Source organism: Monodelphis domestica, chromosome 2 (genome assembly GCF_027887165.1).
Source record: "Monodelphis domestica isolate mMonDom1 chromosome 2, mMonDom1.pri, whole genome shotgun sequence".
In the NCBI taxonomy this organism is placed as follows: domain Eukaryota; kingdom Metazoa; phylum Chordata; class Mammalia; order Didelphimorphia; family Didelphidae; genus Monodelphis; species Monodelphis domestica.
This window is the reverse complement of record NC_077228.1, coordinates 249,795,024-249,816,379: the sequence shown is the minus strand read 5'-3', so window position 1 is coordinate 249,816,379 and position 21,356 is coordinate 249,795,024. Positions and strand designations below refer to the sequence as shown.

General features: G+C 38.3%; 1 protein-coding gene across 3 annotated transcripts in view; it reads right to left on the bottom strand.

Annotated features, from left to right (window-relative positions):
- LOC100021387 (protoheme IX farnesyltransferase, mitochondrial) overlaps positions 1–20,668 on the bottom strand; it is a 193,826-nt gene extending 173,158 nt beyond the window's left edge. For 2 of the 3 annotated variants that reach the window (XM_001373524.4, XM_056817469.1), the window contains exon 1: positions 20,486–20,668. In XM_001373524.4, coding sequence (XP_001373561.4) covers positions 20,486–20,657 — 172 coding nt within the window. In that variant the 5' untranslated portion in view covers positions 20,658–20,668. The remainder of the gene's footprint in view (positions 1–20,485) is intronic. The other variant, XM_007483380.3, reaches the window with a different exon arrangement.
- Positions 20,669–21,356: the final 688 nt, after the last annotated feature.

Below are 21,356 nucleotides of genomic sequence, written 5' to 3'. Positions count from 1 at the left end.
CACCCCCAGTTTTAATGAGGGGAATAGCAAGGACAAAGGGTTATTCCTGGGGAAGAACCTGGTACAGGCTAGATTCTGTGTTCAGGGTAAACAAAAGTAAGGGCCTCTGTTCTAGCCTTGGAGTCTAGTGGCAATTACATTCCTCAGCTGGAACTGGAGGTCTCTTTTGAGCTAGACTAAAAGATGTATTTAGATATAAAATGATACAGCATAATATTATTTTTCCTCGGGGGCAGCTGGGTAGCTCAGTGGATTGAGAGCTAGCCCTAGAGATGGGAGGTCCTAGGTTCAAATCTGGCCTCAGACACTTCCCTGCTCTGTGACCCCGGGCAAGTCACTTGACCCCCATTGCCTAGCCCTTACCACTCTTCTGCCTTGGAGCCAATACACAGTATTGACTCCAAGAGGGAAGGTAAGGGTTTTAAAAAAAAATTTATTTTTCCTCACTAGTTAAAGGAAAAATTCCCACTAAGGCAAAAAAAAAAGGTTCTATAACCTGTACAGGAGCAATACAATATATGATAATAGTGATTTCAGTTATGTCCATGACCCTATATGAGGTTTTCTTAGCAAAGATACTAGAGTGATTTGCCATTTCCTTCTTCAGCTAATTTGACATATGGGAAAAGTGAGGCAAATAGGATTAAGTGACTTGTCCAGGGTCACATAGATATTAAGTGTCTGAAGATAGATTTGAACTTAGTTCTTCCTGACTCTATCCATGGTACCACCTAGCTCCCCTAATACAAAATGGATAAGTGTCAAATAGCAGCCTTGATGCCCATTTCTCAGTTCTTGGTCCCAGATTCAGAGCAGGGACCTGCACATGGGTGTGGAATTCCCAGATGGGAAGACTGCACAATATATGCAGTGTTTACAGAAAGGAATAATGTCAAAATCTAGCAGTAGAGGAGAGGCTTGACTACAGGAGCAGTGAAAGGATCTCAGTTTCATAATCTAAACCAACCTGCAAAATAACCAGGATAGGAATCTCAGACCAAAAGAACTTGAAATTTTTGTCACTCACTCTGAATCAATGGAACTTCCTAGCAGACTGATAGGGATTAAGTCCAACAGAATTCTACTGTTGCTCTAAATGAAAACCAGGTAAAGAACTTGCAGGGATCAGACCAAGGGGGTAGCAATAAGACTTGTGTAGACAGAATCCACTCCCCAGGCTCATCCTCCCCAAGTTCATCCTCCCCCACCCCCACCCCCACCCCACCCCCATCCCATTTTGTGTGCCTAAGTTGAGTGACAGGAGGAGTTAAAGAAAAAGGTGTGGTGGAAGAGGCAGAGCACTCTGGGGTTTGGCACTTTGTGGAGCACAGTAGGAAATGGGAGCTCTGGTGCCTCCTGTGTGCTTGAGGGCTTTTGTGGGCTTTGGATTTCAGCTTCTGGATTTGGCTTAGGGTATTTTAGCTGGGTGATATTTTGTCTCCTTCCTACATTTCCCTATTTTTACTTAATCTCCATTTTGATTAAAACTTAATTGTTAAGAGCTACGAATGGACTTGTGATTTGAGAGTTAATTTTATAGACGGCGACCACAATCTTTTCTTAATTGATATTACATTTAATATTTTACTTTATTTATTACAATGCTATCCTAGTTCAGACCACATTAGGAACAATGAAAACTTTCTTGCAGATCTCCAGTCTAACCCTAAGATCCTGCAATAATCAATATTCCAAGAAAAGTCAGAGAACCACCTCAGACCTTCCCCACAAGAAGTGTGGCAAAGACTAGTCTCAACATCAAATCCTAAATCAAGAAGTGGGCTGGAAAAACAAGCAAACAAAAATAGAATTTCACTATAAAGAACTATTATGGTGGCAGGGGTCCTCAAGACACAAACAGAAGAAGAAAATGACTCTAACACATCAATAAAAGTATGCCTGAGAGAAAACGCAAGTTGGGCACAAACATTATTTGAATTCTCAGAACAGAGGAAATAAGAGGCTTTTGTTTTTAAGACAGGGTTAAACTAATAGATCTGTATCCCAAAGAAATTAAGAAATGGGGGGAGAGGGAAACGGGGGCTCTATCTGTACGAAAATATTTATTTGTAGCTCTTTTTGTAGTAGCAAAGAATTGGAAATTGAAGGGTTGTCCATCAATTGGAGAATGGCTGAACAAGTTGCAGGATATGTTTTTAAAGAAATACTATTAGGCTATAATAAATGACAAGTAGGATGATTTCAAAAAATCTGGAAAGACTCATCAGCTGATGCAAAATGAAGTGAGCAGAGCCAGAAGAACATTGTATATACTAATAGTAATATTAATGAACAAGTATGAATGACCTAGTTATTTTTAGCAATGCAGTGATCCAAGATATCCCAAAGACTCAAGGAAAAAAGCCTTTTCTCTCTAGAGAAAGAACTGATGGAGTCTGAATAGAGACCAAAAGATATTATGTTTTATTTAATTTGTGTTGTTCAAGATCTCTTCCAAGGGGGCAGAGTCAAAAATGGCAGCTTAGAAGCAGCGTATCGATTGCAAAATCCAACAAGGCTGAGTAGAGTGGAGGACCTTCCTCTTCAATTCAATTTAGAAGGTACTCAGAGAAGACTGGATTCTCCGGTTTACCGAAAAGAAAGAAGGAAAGTCCCAGTGCCCCTCCCCCACCTACTATGCTGAGACGCAATTGGTTGGTGGGATTCTCAAGGGGAGGACTCCAGCTGGGACAGGGTACCTTGCTATCACAACTATGTGAAGCTAAGGGCTCTGACCACAGCTGGCAAAGAGGTAGTTGGAGGAGAAAAGCAGAGAAGAGGGAAGATTTGTCCAAGTCTTCAGCCACCACACATCCATCTAGGCCTCTGCCATTGAAAATTTTGGCCTCAGAGCACATTCACTTCTAAAGATCAGCTCAACTGGCTAATTCCAGTTTATCAAGAATGCAGAGAAAAAGCTTGTAGAGGATAGAAAGGTTCAAACAAACAGAGCTAACAAACAATAAGAAGAGCAAGCATACAAAAAAGACAGAAAGCTAAACTCAACAACAAGACAGCACCACAGGTCTCTCTTATTTGATTAAACCTGAAAGATACACAAATAAAATTGAATTCTAAGAGAAAGATCCAATATCTCTCTCCCACCTACTGCACTGGGAACTAGAACCCTAATCTTGAACAAGGGGGCAAAATAGACATTGAAAGAATCCATAGATAAATCCCTACATTCAATCCTCCAAAGACAACACCCAGGAATGTTATGGCCAAATTCAAGAACTTCCAAGTCAAGGAGAAAATACCACAACCAGCCAAAAAGAGACAATTCAGATATCAAGGAGCCTTACACAGGATTTGGCAGCATCCACACTAAAGGACTGCAAGACTTGAAATATGATATTCTGGAAGGCAAGAGAAGTGGGTTTACAAGCAAGAACCATCTACCTATCAAAAGTGACTATATACTTTCAGGGGAAAGTAGAGGCATATAGAAAAATAGAAGAGTTCCAAGTATTCCTAAAGAAAAGACCAGAACTAAATGGAAAATTTGATGTCCAAATACAAAATTCAAGAGAAAAGGTAAGCAAGAAAGAGAAGGAAAAAATTTAAGGGCTTCAATAAGGTCAAATTGATTATATTTCTATATGGAAAAATGATATCTGTAACTCTTAAAAAATGTTTTCATTCACATGTAAAAGCCAATGGAATTGCTCATTGACTATGAAAGGGGGGTTGGCAGGGAGGAGGGAAAGAACATGGATCATGTAACCATCAAAAAATATTCTAAATTAAATAAAAAATTTCAAATCAAAAACTGTTTTCATTATCATAGCAGATAGAAGAAATATATTCATAGGTAGAGGTTGTGATATTAAGCTATTTAAGATGATATTTTAAAAATTGTGGGGACAAAAAAGAGGATGGTACTAAGAGAAACTCAAAGGAAGAAATAAAATAGGATAATTATACCACAGAAAGAGGAGCATGAGGGAGTGGGAGTATGGAAAGAATACTATTATTATAAGAAAGGAAGTATAATAGATATTGATACTAGGGAATTGTGGTAATGGGGAAATATTAGAGAGGTAACACCAGGAAGCAAGCCAGGAAAAAGACTAGATCTTGAGTCCCTCCCCCTACACTACTTCCTGTTCCCTTTCAACTGTCTTAGAAATATTCTCCTCACTGATGGTAAGCTTGAAGATTTCCCCTAATCACCAAATCCCACAACCAAATCTTTCAACTAAAAGGTCTTTTATTCTTTGGATAGAGGAGGGAAAGGAGAGGGGAGGGGTGAGAGGAAATTAGGTCTCCCTAAATTTTCTAAGTTATCCTGTTGATTGAAGATTTCAAGATATATTCAAATTCAGGAAACAAAATTATCTTTCCATAAGGGGAGATATTGACTGCAATGCTGACAGGTTTCTTCTGGGTTAAAACCCAAAATGTCTTTTCAGCTCACAATCTTGTGCTTAAGGCAATAGCTAGAGAGCTATCTTCTACCTTCTGGTTAAACAGTCAGAGAAGGAAACCCTCTCAGTCAGCTCAAGCTGCTTTACTGCTTTTTCCCCAAGGTTTCATGGAAACTGTCTCCCCATCTCAGTTGATTGGCATTTCACAAAGTTCTGAGCTCCTTTTCTTTTTGCAGATGCATCTGCCACTTTTCAAAATCTTCATTTACAAATCCCCATTTTTTTGTCTTTAGCAGAATTTACAACCAGTAATTCTGCAACTGTCTTTTCCATACTTACCTTTCATATTAATATTCCTTAACTGTCTAAGCTATGATTCTATACTATATTAAAGTATTCCACAACCCCTCAAAATAAAAATCCTAGTTGTCTTTACTATTCTAACCTATCTAACCCTATTCTAAAATTTGGGATTAAGGAGAATGGGGTAGGTCATATTAGTGCAATACAGAAATATGGTTTTGAAAACAATAGTAACCAATGCAACAATTTAAACAGTTTGTTAATGGGAGGAAAAGAGTGGTAATACTTAAGCATAACTCACAATGTTATCAGTTCTGAGAGGGAAAGACAGCCTGATCTTTTGAAATACAGAATTCTATCTTACCCTACAGAGAAGTTGAAAGGGAACAAGAAAGGGGAAGGAGGGTATTAAAAGGGAGAGAAAAGTTTCAAGGGGAGTATGATTAATAGACCTTAAAAAGAAATAGGAGGGGAATGAAGAGGGGATGGAAAGGAAAGTAAAATAAGAGTGGGGAAAAGGGGAACTGATTAAAAGCAAAAAACTGGTGTGGATGGAAAATGTGAAAAAAAGAAAGGGAAGGACTAAAAGAGGAAATCAAAATGTTGGGAGCATAACTCTGAATGTGGATGCGATGAACTCACCAATAAAATGGAAACTGTAAAGATTAAATTAACTCTCCCCTGATTGTGAAAATGAAATAAACTCTCCCCTGATTGTGAAGATTAAATTAACTCCCCTGCCCAGTTTTAGATTTAATCACCAAAAGTGTAAACATCCCACTTAATCATTGAGTGGGGGAGGTCTGTGACCCATGTATGTGATAGTGGGTGACAAATTAGAATCAAACTGATTGCCTCTAAGCAGTCCTAAGCAAAGCTTAAACTTTAATTGGTAGACATAAAAGTGGAGGAAGGCAAGGGAAGTGACACAAAAGAAAGTGTCTTTAAAAGGGAGTTACAACTTCCTGTGGGAACTTTATCTTCTTCTGGAGTTCTGGGTTTGAGTTGAAGGCTGGTGAAGAATCTACTGACTGGACCTGAGACCTTAGACTTGGTGAGACTGTCCTTGAATATCTCCCTTTGGACTGACATGTGGTGAGTGAAAGAGTTGATTCCTTTCCTGGATTTTCTGAAGAGACTAGCCTCAGGAGAGACCTATCCTCTAGAGATAGGCTCTGTGCATCCCCAGGTCTCAGCTCGGGGCAGAAGCCCCTCCTGGCTAACGACTAACTAGTCCTGCCTGTTTTTGAGCTAGGGGTCTGAGCAAAATACTTAGTGCTTAGGCTAGATATCTTACCTATCCTCTCTCTCATTTTCTTACTTTTACTCTTTCTATATTTTGTAAATAAATTGTTAAATAAATCACTTTGGAATTAATTAAATTCCTGGTGACCCTAATTTTAAATAATCCAGTCCAATCTTCTATAAAAACCTCCTTCCAAAGCAGATAGCAGACTAGATTAAAAACCAAAATCCTACCATATGTTATCTACAAGAAACACACATGAGGCAGGCAGACACATAGGATAAAGGTAAGAGGCTGTAGCAGAATTTATTGGACATCAACTGAGAAAAAGAAGGCAGAAGTTACAATCATGATATCTGACAAAACCAAAGTAAAAATAGATTTGACTAAAAGAGATAAGGAAGATAATTACATGCTGATAAAAGGCAATATAGACTATGAAGATATATACTCAACATGTATGCACCAAATGGCATAGCATCCAGATTTTTAAAGAATGATTTTATTGAAATTTAAGAAGGAAATAGAAGGTAAAACTATACTAGTAGGACACCTCAACCTTCCTCTATCAGATCTAGATGAATCAAACTGAAAAATAAATAAGAAGTAACCAATGCAAATGAAATTTTTGAAAAATTAGAGTTAACAGATATATGGAGAAGAGTAAATAGGGATTAAAAGAAATATACCTTTGTTGTGGTGAAAATTTTCACCTTTTTAAAGATTATTATAATATTGAACAATGGCCGCCAAGGAATTTACTTATGAAATTCCTAAAATGAAACACTCAAGTCAGAATGGAGTTTATGGAGGTTTAATCACAAATGGGAGTAGGGAAAAGGAGAGGGAGAGAAGGAGAGAGGAGAAAAGGGAAAGGGGGTTACTCAACCTCTGACCAAGGCAGAGGGAGTTTAGGCCCAAAGGCCAAGGTGTAAGGAATCAGTCCTTGACTCACGTGACCTATCTGAAGGGAAGCTGTCTGCGGGCCTCCTCTCTATCCAAGCTTCTAACACCAACTGGTGTCTAGCCCTCTCTACAGGAAGTCAGCAAATTCCAGAGGCTGTTCCCTACCTTACTTCCTGTGCCTCACAAGTGCCAATGGTGGCTCTAGCTTGGCTTAGGACAGCCCAGGTGGGCAGTTAGTTATTTCTGATTTGTCATTGACTAGCACATGCCCGTGTAGTGTGGGTGTGCACAATTTTTGGGTGCTAGACCAAGATGGAGACTTTTAAAATTCACACCTTCTTTTCAGCAGCAGATGGTACATTCACAAAATTGATCATGTACTAGGGCAAAAAACATTGATCTCCTTGGGGTATAAATCTGGTAGCAGCATTGCAGAGTCAAAAGTTACCAACAATTTTATAAACCTTTGGGCAAAATTCTGAATTGTTTTCTAAAATGGTTGGATTAGTACTTAATTTCCCCTCTCCCCTTCTATATGTCATTTTCCCTTTTTTTGTCATCTTAGTCAGTCCGATGGGTGTGATGTGGTCCCTAAATTCTCTTCTGTTCAGCTTTGTAAATTAACTAATTTAATTAATTCTCTAATTAATGGTGATTCAAAATGTTTTTAAATGATTATTGCTAACTTTGATTTCTTCTCGCCAAAACTACATGTTCATCTCCTTTGATCATTTATCATTTATCATTTACCAATTGAGTAATGTTTCTTATTCTTACAAATTTGGCTCAGTTTCCTATATATTTGGAAAATGAATATAGTTTCTATATAGTAGAAACTTTTTATTAGAAAAACTTGTTGCAAAATTGTTTATAAATTTTCTGAATTAGTTTTAATTATGAAAAAACTTTTAAATTTTATATTATCAAAACTAACCAAATTATTTCCTAAGAACATCTCTCTCTTGTTTGGTTAGGAATCATTCTCCTATCTAAAGATCATGTAGGTAATTTTTTCCCACATCCCCCTAATCTCCTTATATTATCTTTTATGTCTAAATCATGGACCTATTTAGAGCTTATCATGAAACATAGTATGATATGCTGGTCTATGGCTAGTTTCTGTCAGACTACTTTCTGGTTCCCTAACAATTTTTGCCAAATAGTGAGTTCTGCCCCAATAGTTGAATTCTTTGATATCTACCTAATACTAGGTTATGGTGCTCACTTACTTTGATATATCATGTATCAGTGTGTTCTATTGATCAGCCACTTTATTTCTTATCCATTAGCAAATATTTCTGATTAGTGCTTTATAAAATAAAATAAGATCAGGTATTTCTGGACCTCCTTCCTTCATATTTTTTCATTAATTCCCTTGATTTTTTTTGCTTTTTGTTCTTCCCCAAATGTGTTTTATTATTTTTTCCAGGCTCCTTAAAGTAATTCTTTGTTTTATTGATAAGGCACAAATTGAGTGAATTTAATTAGGCATCACTGCTTTTTTTATTATATTGACTTAGCTTGTGTAAACCTTAAAATTTCTTAGACTTATAAATGTTGGAAATTTCACCATTGGGAAATTTCACACTTGAAAAATTTCCTACTGATAGTCTATTGGAATGTGAACCCCCTTGGCATGGGAGGGTCCTTCTCCCTACTTAAGATTACTTTAGGACAGAAACCTTTTGCTGAACAATGGAAAGGGCTTTGACCTATGCTTAAGCATAGAACAGGAAGTTCTTTGAGACATGATTGATTTTAGAATTGATACAATAGAGATACTTGGAATGACAGAACCAGGCCTTGGAACTTACAATCTCCACCCTACTCAGTCCTAACAGGATTTAGGAAGGGCTGCAGCAAGGATCAAGATTTAATTATTTGAGAATATGACCTTCAACAGACATGTGCAAAGGGGCAGACTTCTGGGTGGTCCTGGGTTAAGCTAGAGCCACCACTGACACAGGGAAGACATGGACAGTGATTGGTAGATGTGAGAACTGAGGGGAGGGAACTGAGATGGTTTCCTTAAAGAGAGAGGGGTCTGAGGACTGAGGGGTGGTTGGAGAGGTTTTGCTCTGAGAGGTTGTGCTCTGAGAAGTTTGGCTCTAAAGGAGGCTGGAGGTGGAGGCCCCTGAGACTGTTTCTCCATTTTGGTCACGTGAGTGATAGGGACTGATCTCTTTTCTTTGCCTCAGCTATCTAAGGGCTTGGGCCTTTTGGCCCAGCTTAAACAGAGGGGGTATTTAAGCCCTATTCCCTTCTCTTTCCTTTCTCTCTCTCTCCCTCTCCCTCTCCCTCTCCCTCTCCCTCTCCCTCTCCCTCTCTCTCTCCCTCTCCCTCTCCCTCTCCCCTCTCTCTCTCTCTCTCTCTCTCTCTCTCTCTCTCTCTCTCTCTCTCTCTCTCTCTCTCTCTCTCTCTCTCTCTCTCTCTCTCACCTTTCTTCCTCCTGTTTGTAATTAAAAACTCCATAAAAGGTTGACTGCTGACTTGAGTTTTCATTTAGGAATTACATAGCTGAATTCCTTGGCGACCTTAAATTAATATATATCAGTCTTTTAAAGTGATTTCCTTGTCGCATTTGTCCACAAGTAATAACTTGTTTATCTCCAGAGAATAAAATGAGAAGTGGAAACACAAAATAAATAATTTACACACAATGTGTAGTGAAATTCCTTGGGGTGCTCATACTCCCCTCCCCAAAAGTCACTCTAATGAGCAGACAGGAGAAAGAGAGAGGGAGAGGGAGGGAGAGAGAAAAAGAGGAGGAAGGGGTGTGGGGAGGGAGAAAGGGAGAGAAAGAGACAGACAGACTCCACACTCTGGGGTCTCAGAAGTGGGCACAGATGCCTAGGTTTACTCAGATTTTATTAGAGATCCAAAACAATGCTATCTCCACTTTCCCATTGTGATTTTTAAATTTCCATCTTGCTTGGTCTAGCACCCAGGAATGTGCACACCCACACTACACAAGCATGTGCTAGCTAATGACAAATCAGAAACAACTAACTGCCCCCCTGGGCTGTCCTAAGCCAAGTTTGAGCCACCATTGGCACATGTGAGAACGCAGGAAGTAAGGTAGAGAACAGCCTCTGGAGTTCTCGCCACTTCCTGTGGAGGGGGCTAGACACCAGTCTGATCCTGGAACTCAAGCTTGGAGGAGCCCCTCAGACAGCTTTCCTTCAATTGGTCACGTGGGTGAGTGATAAGGACTGACTCCCCTTTTCCCTTTGGCTCCCAGGCCAAACCCTTGAGCTCCTGCCTCTGGCTCAGTCTGAGCTGGAGCAATTGAACTAACTCCCTTTCCTTTTCTCCCCCTCTCTCCTTCTTTTAATTTCTTCCTCCTGTTGTAATTAAATCACCATCAAACTCCATTCTGACTTGAGTGTTTCATTTTAGGATTTTATAAGTAAAATCCTTGGTGACAATAATTATTATATTCAGTCTCAAACCCTAAATTAAACTTAACACCATCATCTGTATGTTATTTTATCCTCCTTTTTTTATCCTCATTGTTTCCCACCACTTCTGAGTGTTTCCAAGCATATGGGGATATTCCTGAGGTTTGCATTTTTTAGTTGAGTCAGGGTTTTAGGCCTGTCCAAGGATTTATCAGATTGCAACAATTCAGGCTCTTTGAAATTCAACTCTTTGAAATATTTCTCAGTACTATAGCATCATAGCATTTCTTATGTTGTCAAGATTTATAACTTGTAAGTTTTGAGATTTCTCGCATAAGAATTGGGTCACCCCTAAAACTTCTTCCCATGGGAATAGAAGAAGGCAGGGGAACAGTATCTTAGTCACATTTGAGAAAAAAATATCAAAGGCCTTTTCTAATACATACACACACACACACACACACACACACACACACACATATGTATAAAGTTGCGTGGGGAGATGTTTTTTTCTACTTTGCAAAAGGAGAGATTGATATCTCCTAGTGGAGGGCACCTAACTTCAGTATTTTTCTATAGGAAGTTGCCAATCTATAATTACTAATACTAATCAATATATATTGGGGTATAATGTACAAATTTCATCCCACATGATCATCCCAATTTTCGCTTCAAAGTTTGCATTATTCCCCCTCCCAAAGGCCTTCTTACCCAAAGCATTGCGTCTGCTTCAGTATCTCAGTCTGATCTTTCAATTTTTGCTTTTTAAAAATCATCAGTCTAGGAAATTTTTGGTCAGGATGGGGTTTCTGAATTATAATATGCATATTCTATAGTTCTCAGAATAATAAAACTCCATTGACTCCAATAATAAAATTCCAATAAAACTGGGTACCCCAATAATATCTAAGTATACTGAGGGATCAGTTGAGCCCCCAGGGGTAGTTCTCTTTAGTTTTGTTTTGCCTTCTGTGACAGAGGCTGGCACTAAAAGAAAAAAGTGCCAGATTGAAGAGTGTGTGAAACAGACCACCTTGACCGGGGAGGGGTCCCAAGAGATTAGAATCTTGAGGAGAAGATTCTGGCCGTTAGAGAAGTTGGTCTCTCAGTCTTGAGAAGCCAAAGAGAAAAGGTGGAAAAAGACTTTCTCCTGAGGGTTACCCACTTTTCCTGCTGGTGACTAGAAATCTTTCCCCCCCAACATTTGACTTTACTTCAATTCCTGTTGCCCTGAGTCTGAACTGTGGCCAAGGGGCCAAACCCAAAGTAAGTCAACCTGACTTTCTCTCAGGGGGCTCAGGCTGCCAAAGCCTGAGTTCCCCCCAAATTCGAGGATGGAGGAAAAGGGTTTAGATAGAGACAGGGACCCCTTTCCCCCACTTTCCTCTCCCATTCCTTTTCCCTGCTAGTTATTCTTTGTTAACTCCTGATTGAGTTGACATTAAAATAATTATCTGTTCCCCAAGCTGTGAATCAAGTGTGAGTGAAAAGATCAAGGGGAGACCCTTTGGTCTCAAGTAGTGGAGGGGGGATAAGAGGGACAAGAGCGAATATGGGAGAGCAGCCTTAGCTAAGGAGGGAAGGCAGAAGGGGGAAAATTTTCAAACCCCCTCTCGTCTCTCTGAGTCAACCCTAAACATCAGCTACCTCCCATGAACCCCACTTTTGAGGAGGGTCTCCTCTCTTTCCCCCTCTCTATACTGGAAGTCTGAACCCCTCAATTATAACTTAACCTCCCCTTTTAATACAAATGGCACCCTGGATTTAAAAGAACCCCATTTATTAAAAAAAAAAAAAGCTTTAATGACTGTCACCAACTGTCATCAACTGTCAGTTGTAAAGTTGTTGTCAATTACAACTCTTGAGGCTAGCAGCCATTGTCACGGGCTCTCCCTAGGAGTTTCCACACGGGATCAAAAACATCTTGATTCCTGGTGGAGGGGAGTACAAGTCAGTTACCAACTGCCATTCTGGTCAGTTGGAAAATTGAGGAAGAGAGGATATTGTAAAAAGAGGGCTGTACTAGGGCTGTCAGCAATAGGATCTAGCCATCTTAGATCCTGGCTAAAGGCAAAGCTTGTGGGGATAACAAACATTTTCTAATTGTTAACTCCTGATAGTTAGAGCCAAGAAAAGATCTAATGGGAAACATGTTACACCTAATACTGTGGTCTTCTGTGGTAGCTTGCAGGGCTACTGTATCATTTATAATACAGTGGCAGGAATGATAGGCAATGTTCTGGGGACATTAACCAATATGACTATGGGATGGACACAGTTACCAATGAATTATCTAGATGTGAATTACTTCTGGCAAATCATACCCGAAACTTATGTGGTGTTTGTGGCAGTGACTAACATCTTAAAAAATTTCAAAGCTGGTGTCAACCTGATCTTCCAAAAGAAAACTGTACATGCTCTAGTAATCGATTATAGATTAGAGGCATTGTTTGGTCAGATCCCTATTATAATTGAGACATGCCAGGATTACATGCTTAGAAAACAAGGCATGGGGAAGGGAACCAACATGGAGACTGGGGATGTGATGGAACAGACTAATAAGGACAATGTAGTTACTAATACTAATACTGGGCCACTATTAGGGGCAATAGGGGGATTTAACCTTGCCAACAACATACAGTCACAGAACAACAAGGCACCAACTAATGCATCTACTAACATAACAATCTTGCAAATGCATTAGGGGTTCAAAAGATTATGCCTTTCTGTGATGTAGCTAAGGTCACTGATTACTCTGGCATTTTACATGCAAGGGTTCATAAGTCATTCACCACCCATGACTTAAGAGTCTTTACGTAAACACATGACTAAGTTTTTATTAGAACCTCATCTCTCAATTAAAGAAATAAAGAGAGCATTTCACCTCTATGAACCAGATTTTGAGGATGTAGAAATTCCTTTATCTGAACTTTTTATACCCCAGGAACATAAAAACTTTATTGAGCAAACTAGAAGATTCCTCACTCACAAGCTGGCCAGAAGTTTTTGAGGATCTGGATTTTTCTAATCCAAGATCAATGACTTATCTAAGAAAACGCCGTAAGGATCTATTGCAGGGAATGGAGCAATTGTCAGAAAGACTTAATGCATAGGGAAAATTTGACAGATTATCCCAAGAAAAAAATGAACACCCTAGCTCATTTAGCAATCCCCTTATTGAAAAAACTGAGGGACTGTTGGGCTTTAACCCTGATTCAAAAGAATCAGAGGTCCATGTGAGGAGACAATTTCTCTAGGCTGTGATAAGCACTTGAGGGATTTCTTCAGGAAGCCCTAATTTTGACTCCATCTCACTTAACCAACTTAGGGACACTGCCATCTATCTACATAATAACAAAGTAGATGAGGAAAGAACGATCTTAAGAAAAAAACTCCAAGAGACCAATGAAATATTAAGGCAGAAAGAATTACAGGAGGTTAAGTACCTGGCTACAATTAAGACATTTAACAGACAAACCACACCGTATAGACAGATACCCCAAAGTCAACAGAGGGTACAAAGAGATACCAGGACTTGCTTTTTGTGCTCTTGTGTGAATCTTAAAGACCTCTCAGACTCTACCTTAGAACATTTGGTTAAGGCTATTCCCCATTTAAACAATGGAGGTACTTGATCAGGAATTTATTGGGAATTTTAACATTAATCCACCCATACTTAGGCATACTTAAGGGGCAGATAAAGTTGTAAAATTCCTTACTGAACAATGAAAAGTCCTTAACTCATACTTATAGTAAAGCTAAAACCTTAAGCTAGGTCTATTTTTAGATCTAATACAAAAGAGTGCTAAGTACCTATAAAGGTTAAATTAATCACTAAAAGGTCAAGCAACTTACAAAAGACAAGCTTAACAAAAGAGGTGTGAAGTTTTACTCTACTCAGGGAAGGTGATAACAAAAGAAGATGTGAATTAAGAATGGTCAGTCCTGTGGAAAATGTCTACTGTGATTGGTAGATGTGAAAATTTAGGGGAGGTGACATAAGAGAAATTTTTCTTTAAAAGGAGCTGGCTCTCTCAACTTAGGGGCTAGTTGGAGCTCGGACTAGTTGGAGTAGCTGGGCCTCTGAACTTGGTTGAGTTTGAAAGCTAAATTGGAGGGTCTCTCTGAACACTAGAGCTTGCTTGGAACGATCTTGTGGTGAGGGATTAAAGAATGACTAGTCTCTCTTAAGGCTTAGGCCTAGGCTGGCCTAGGCCTTTCCCTACTATTTCCTCTTACTTTGTCTCTCTCCCTTCCCTTAATTCCTTCATATTAATTAAAATTTCCATAAACCAAGCTGACTTGGGTATTTCATATTTGGGAATTTTTCCCATGGTGACCACTTATTTTTTATTTAAAATCAAGACACTAAAAATTATCTTTACAGTTTGGCTGAAACCTTCACAGTTTGGCAATTCATAGTCTTAAAACCATATTTTTCACGGTCACACTTGTCAAGGACATATAACAAAAAACTGTCCGATGAAAAATCACTATGAACAGGGCCAAAATAAGAGAGATGGGAAAGGTCAAAATGCATATCCGTTGGGGAAAAGTATATAATAACAAAAACTATAGGAGACAGAACTCTAATAGGAAACAGTGTTGTTCTCAATGCAGACTGAGAGAACAGAAGACCCCAGACCTGAAATCCATGGAAGCAGCAATATCTTCTGGAGCAAAACCCTGTTATTCAGAAGTGGTATTGAGGAATAATAATTATATCACATGATGCCAGGCACTAGAATTATCTAGTAAAAAAGAGATGAATTTGGGAGGTATCCCAGGGAGAAAACATGAGGGTAAGCATAAAGTGCAAAAAGGGAGATGGTAGAAAGGAAAAAAGAAAACTTTAAAATTTTAGTGGTGGAGAAACAGATAGTTGGGCAAGATGCCAAGGGGAGCAACTTAAGTACAAAACAAAAGTCTAGAATTGAGGTGGAAAATGAAATTGCACAGATAATAGCTGACATGAAACATGACATTTATGGTTCACATACATGGGCACACAAAACTGCATGGAGAAAAGCAAAGAACAGATTAAAACCTTTTTGGAAAATGTCTTAGCTTGCAGAATGGGTGTAGGGAGTGGAAAATCAAACAGGGCTAGCAAATCTTTAAAATAGCAATCCACACCATTCTGACAAGATAGACAAATGAGACATTGTTGCAAGACACTTTAGAGCTGATACATTTATACATCTAAGAGGGGAAAGAAAGGGAAATGAGGGAAGAACTAACAAATCCAAGAGCCTTTTACCCACAAAATCCATAACACTCAATAACACCAGTTCTGGGGATGGGTTTAGCACAGATCAATACCAAAATTCCAATGACAAAATTCCCTGTCACACTTCATAATGGGGTTGATTCAGATACACTACAGGAAAGGGAATAGCCAATTTCACTAGAGCACACATACCAGTCCAACTGACCAAGACCTTTCACAGCATAGGTTCTCCACAGGACCACAAGAGATTCACTCTTGGCAAAAAATTCAGGTATATTAGTCAAATCCCAAATATGTAAACACCCTAGCTTCGTGGGCCAGAGACACCTCCTGCATGTTGTGAGATACACACTGAGTGTTCCCAGTAATCTTGCCTCACTGAGAGCATTCTCTGAGAATAGAGATGACAGTGCTTCACAATGTTCTGGGGTCAGCTTCCTAAAGAGTTTAACCATGCATTTGAATTTGGTCTCAAACTTATCTAGCCCCATCAGAAATGGAGCAATATGCACTCTAGGCCTTCCGCCTGCACAGATATAACAGTTTGATTTTCCCAAATTACTAGCAGTATATCTGACCCATTTCCACCTGGCATTAGTGTCAATATATCCTGTTTCTATCTCAATAACTTGTCTTAAACTCTCAGCAGCTAATACATTAGGTTCAACCCAGAGACCTCCCAGAAAAGTCATACGCTAAATATTTTCTGATGCAATTATTTTGCTACTCAGACTTCCTCCCATTATTGGAGCAATCAGAAATTTACCAAAATAGTCATGTCCATATCTTTGAATTCACACCAGCCTGCCAATTCTTCCTTAAAGTTTGTAACAATTAGGAATGAACTGGTAGATGATAAAAAAAAAACATTCTTCCATTCTAAATTTTTTGGGGCTGGCACCCATCACAATATTAAAAATTCCAACAACCATTCACACCCCTATTCTCAATAGGGAGTCTGTCTCTCTCCTATTCTCAATAGGGAGTCAAAATTCTTTGTCTCTCCCCTATTCTCAAAATGGAGTCGAAAATATTTGTATGGGAGAAGGGGCCCTCTCCCTCCTTGCATTACAAAAAAACATACACACACAAATAAATGTCCTAGAGAGTTCAGAGTTCTTGCCAGTCTCTTTAGGCTATCAGTCTTTTTCAAAGTAACAGTTCAGTTTGCTGTTGCCTATCTCACAGACAGCTTCAAAGTCTGGTCAGTAGAGTTCTCACCTGTCAGGTAGTTGGGGTTTGAGTCCAAGTTAACTGGATCTCAAGTATAAACTTGGTGAGTTGTTTCTTTAAATTACTACTATCAAAAATGAAAAGAGTGGGGACAGCTGGGCCAGATGAGAGCCAGGCCCAGAAATGGGAGGTCCTGGGTTCAAATCTAGCCTCAGACACTTCCTAGTTATATGACCCTGGGCAAGTCACTTAACCCCCATTTCCTAGCCCTTACCACTCTTCTGCTTTAGAACCAATACCCAGTTATTGATTCTAAGACAGAAGGTAAGGATTTGAAAAAAAAAAATGAAAACCACTAAAGAAGAAATTGAAGTAAAGGAGTTATTTTGCTCAATAAATCCAACAATCTAAATGAAATGAATGAATAATTTACAAAAATATAAATTGACCAGATTAACAGAAGAGGAAACATAATAAATAATAATAATAAATAATCCCATCTCGGAAAAAGAAATTGAACAAGCAATAAATGAATTTCCTAAGAAAAAACCCCCAAGGTCAGATGGAATTTATTTGGGAAAATGGGGGAAAAAAGCAGTCCTGTCAAATACTCTTTTTAACAAAATACAGTGTGGATACCTAAGCAGAGAAGAGCAAAAACAGAGAAAGAAAATGATAGACCATAATGAATATAGATGCAAAAATGTAAATAAAATACTAGCAAGAAAACAACAGCAATATATCACAAGGATCACTCCTTATGAGTGGAGTTTATACCAGGTGGAATTTATACCAGGAATGCAGAGCTGGTTTAATATTAGGAAAACTATCAGCATAATTAATCATACCAATAGCAAAACTAACAGAAACAACATGATTATCTCAATAGATGCAGAAAAAGTCACTGAAAAAATACACCTATAAAACAATAGAAAGCATATGAATAAATTGGCCATTTCTTAAAATGATAATAGTATCTATATAAAATCATCAGCAATCAGGGGCAGCTGGGTAGCTTAGTGGATTGAGAGCCAGGCCTAGAGACAGGTCCTAGGTTCAAATCTGGCCTCAGACACTTCCCAGCTGTGTGACCCTGGGCAAGTCACTATTGCCTAGCCCTTACCACTCTTCTGCCTTGGAGCCAATATACAATACACAATTGACTCTAAGACGGAAGGTAAGGGTTTAAAATAATAAAATAAAATAAAATAAAATCATCAGCAAGTATCAACTTGACTCAGGATGTTAGAAGTCTTCCCAATAAGATTAGGGCTGAAGCAAAGATGCCCATTTATCATCACTATTATTAATATTGTACTAGAATGTTTGCTTTAGCAATATGAAAAGAAAAAAATTGAAGGAATTATAGTAGGCAATGATACAAAACTATCACTCTTTGTAGATAAGAAAGTTCTTAGAGAATTCTAGAGAATAAACTAAAAAACTAGTTGAAATAATAACTTTAACAAAGATGCAAGATATAAAATCATCAGCATTTCTCTATATTTTCAATAAAGTCCAGCAGCTAAAGATAAAAAGAGAAATTCCATTTAAATATCTCTAGACAACACAAAATGCTTGGGAAATCTACTTGCCAAGACAAACACAGAAATTACATGAACAGAATTACAAAAAACTTTTCACACGAATAAAGTCAAATATAAACAACTTAAAAATATGAATTGTTCATGGATAGGCCTTGCTAATAAAATAAAAACGACAATTTTGCCTAAATTAATATCCTTATTCAATGCCATATCAATCAAGCAACCAATCAAACTATTTTGTAGAACTAGAAAAATAACAAAATTAATCCTGAAGAACAAAAAGGTCAAGAATATAAGGGGAATAAATAATAACAAAAGTAAAAGAAGGTGGCCTAGCAGTACCACATCTCAAAAAGCATTATAGAGCAGTAATCATTGAAACAGTCTGGTACTGGTTAAGAACTACAATGGTGGATCAATGTAATAGATTGGATATACAAGATACAGGGGTAAATGACCTAAGCAATCTAGTGTTTGACAAACTCAAAAGATTCCAGTTTTGGGGATAATAACTCACTATTTGACAGAAATTGTTGGGAAAACTAGAAAAGAATATGGTAAAATCTAGGGATAGATCAATATGTCACATACTATACCAAGACAATGTCAAAATGGGTATATGAATTAGACATACAGGATGATATCATGAGTAAATTAGGGAAATATAGACTAGTTTCCCTGGCAGATTTATGGAGAAAGGAAGAATTTGTAGGGAACATTGTAAAATGAATTATTTTTATTATATTAAATTTAAAAGGTTTTGTACAAACAAAGCCAATGCAAGCAAGATTAGAAGGAAAACAACAAACTGGGGGAAAATTTTATAACAAATTTCTCTGATCAAAGTTGAATTTTTAAAATTGGTAGATAAGTCAAATGTATAAGAATACAAATCATTCCCCAATTGGCAAATGGTCAAAAGCTATGAACAAGCAGTTTTCAGATAAGGAAATCAAAGTTGTCAATGATCATAAGAAAAAATGGTCTAAATCACTCTTGATTAGAGAAATGCAAATTTTAAAAACTACCTCATACCCATCAGATTGGCCAATATGACAGTAAAGGAAAATGATAAATGTTGGATGGGGATCTGGCTGGAAGGCAATTTAGAACTATGCCCAAAGGGCTACAAAACTTCATACACTTTGATCCTATCACACCACTATTAGGTCTGTATCCTAAAGTGATCATAATAAAATAAAATAAAGGACCTACTTGTACAAAAATATTCATAGCAGTTCTTTTTGTGCTGGCAAAGAATTGGAAATTAAGGAGATGTCCATTAATGGGGAAATGACTAAACAAATTGAGGTATATGATAGCAATGGAATACTATGGTGCTGTAAGAAACAATGAACAGGATCATTTCAGAAAAACCTGGAAAGACCTACACCCACATCTCTCCCATAAATTACTTATCTGTGAATACATCACCTAATTATAAAATGTTTGAGAACAAAATAAATTTCTTTGTATCCCTAGTGTCTTATTAATAAATTATCTGTTGAACTTGTGACTTATCATAGACCCAGAAATTTAATATTACATATTATATATTATATTATTACAAATGTTACAATTATATATATTATCACCTGATAGAGTTTCGGAATAACAAAATTGATTGAAAAGCAATCATGGTAAGATCTGATCAAAATAAAGGAATTTTAGAGTGGAATGCTTTGGAATAAGAGTTTTGAGATCTTGTAAAGTCTCTTGCCTTCTCTGGCACTCAGTTTCTTCGAGTGTAAAATGAAGGAGTAGTGTTAAATGGTCCCTTCTTGCTTTAAACTTATGATCCTATGCCAAGCCATTAACCTTTTTTGAACTTGTTTCCACCTATGCAAAACAAGGTGGCAGGGTTAGATGATCAATTAAGACTCTTCCAGCTCTAACTGTAATTCTATAAATCTGAGAACTTACTTTAATGGGACTAAATTGAGATTAACGCTACACAAAAATTTGTGGTCAGGGGCCCTCTAAAATAAGGCTCCACGCATCCTATCCCCAAGAAATCCCAGGACTGTCCCACAACACCAAGAGCTACAGCAAAACACCAAATGCCCATTTGGCTGTTTCTAATGACAGCACAGAAATAAAATAAAACTAAGTCCTAAGGACAAGAGAACTGGTGATGACAGCTTTGGAGGCCGAAAGGCGAAAATTGAATCACTACCCCTTCACTTTAGGAATGTTTTCTACCCTGTCCGGAAAAAAGTCCTCCAAGAGTTACCAAGGTTGTCTCAGTATAGAGCTGAAGAACAAAGAACCACACAATTCGGTTGATACAGAGGTAGAGGACTGAATACCTGTCAAGGATAGTGAGGAACGTACGTGAAGGCCGGCAGTCATTGCGCGAAAAGCTACAGACTCCTTGCCAGGGTCAGCGAAATTTCCTCGTTCCTCACGGACTGCTGGGCACCGCCATTTTGTCCCCCCTACTCCGTGAGCACATCTTACATCACATCCGGAACGGAGCATACCTCAGACAGGAAGTGGAACCCAGGAAGTGATCAGCTGCAGACACTGGGATTCTGCTGACCTGTGTGGTACTGGTGAATTGTGGGACAGGTCAACTTCTTGTGCAACCTGGAATTGACAGACACGGGAATAGTAGAAAGGGAAATTTAGGATTATCGTAATAACAATATTTAATCATATTATCTAATATTTTCATAATTTGTTCTCTCCTCCGCCATACAATACTCCTTGAGAGCAAGAACTGTATTAGACAAAAAGTTTTTGTATCTTCATTAGCCAAGATCAATGCTTGTTGCATTTCCCATACTGATAGAGAGCTAAACGTCCATATCATTTAATAAATCCTATACAAGTGGCCCCCCTTCTATACTGGGGTCTATTTCTTAATATTTTGACGTCACACAGATAACAGAATAAAGGAGCAGGCCAATTAATACTGGTTTTATGATTATTTTGTAGTTATTTCTGGTCGTGTTTCTGCCCTTAACCTGAAGTGTGTGTGTGTGTGTGTGTGTGTGTGTGTGTGTGTGTGTATGTATGTGAAAAACACCTCCAGAATGAAAGTTTTGAGCAGAAAAGACAGAGTTTATTTCTCTTTCGTGAAAGAGGGCACCAGCCCTAATTATAAGGCAAATGCACCCTCTTTTGGTTGAACCTAGCCTTAACCACAAGCCCCTCCTCATCTCCTTTCCCTGTCTG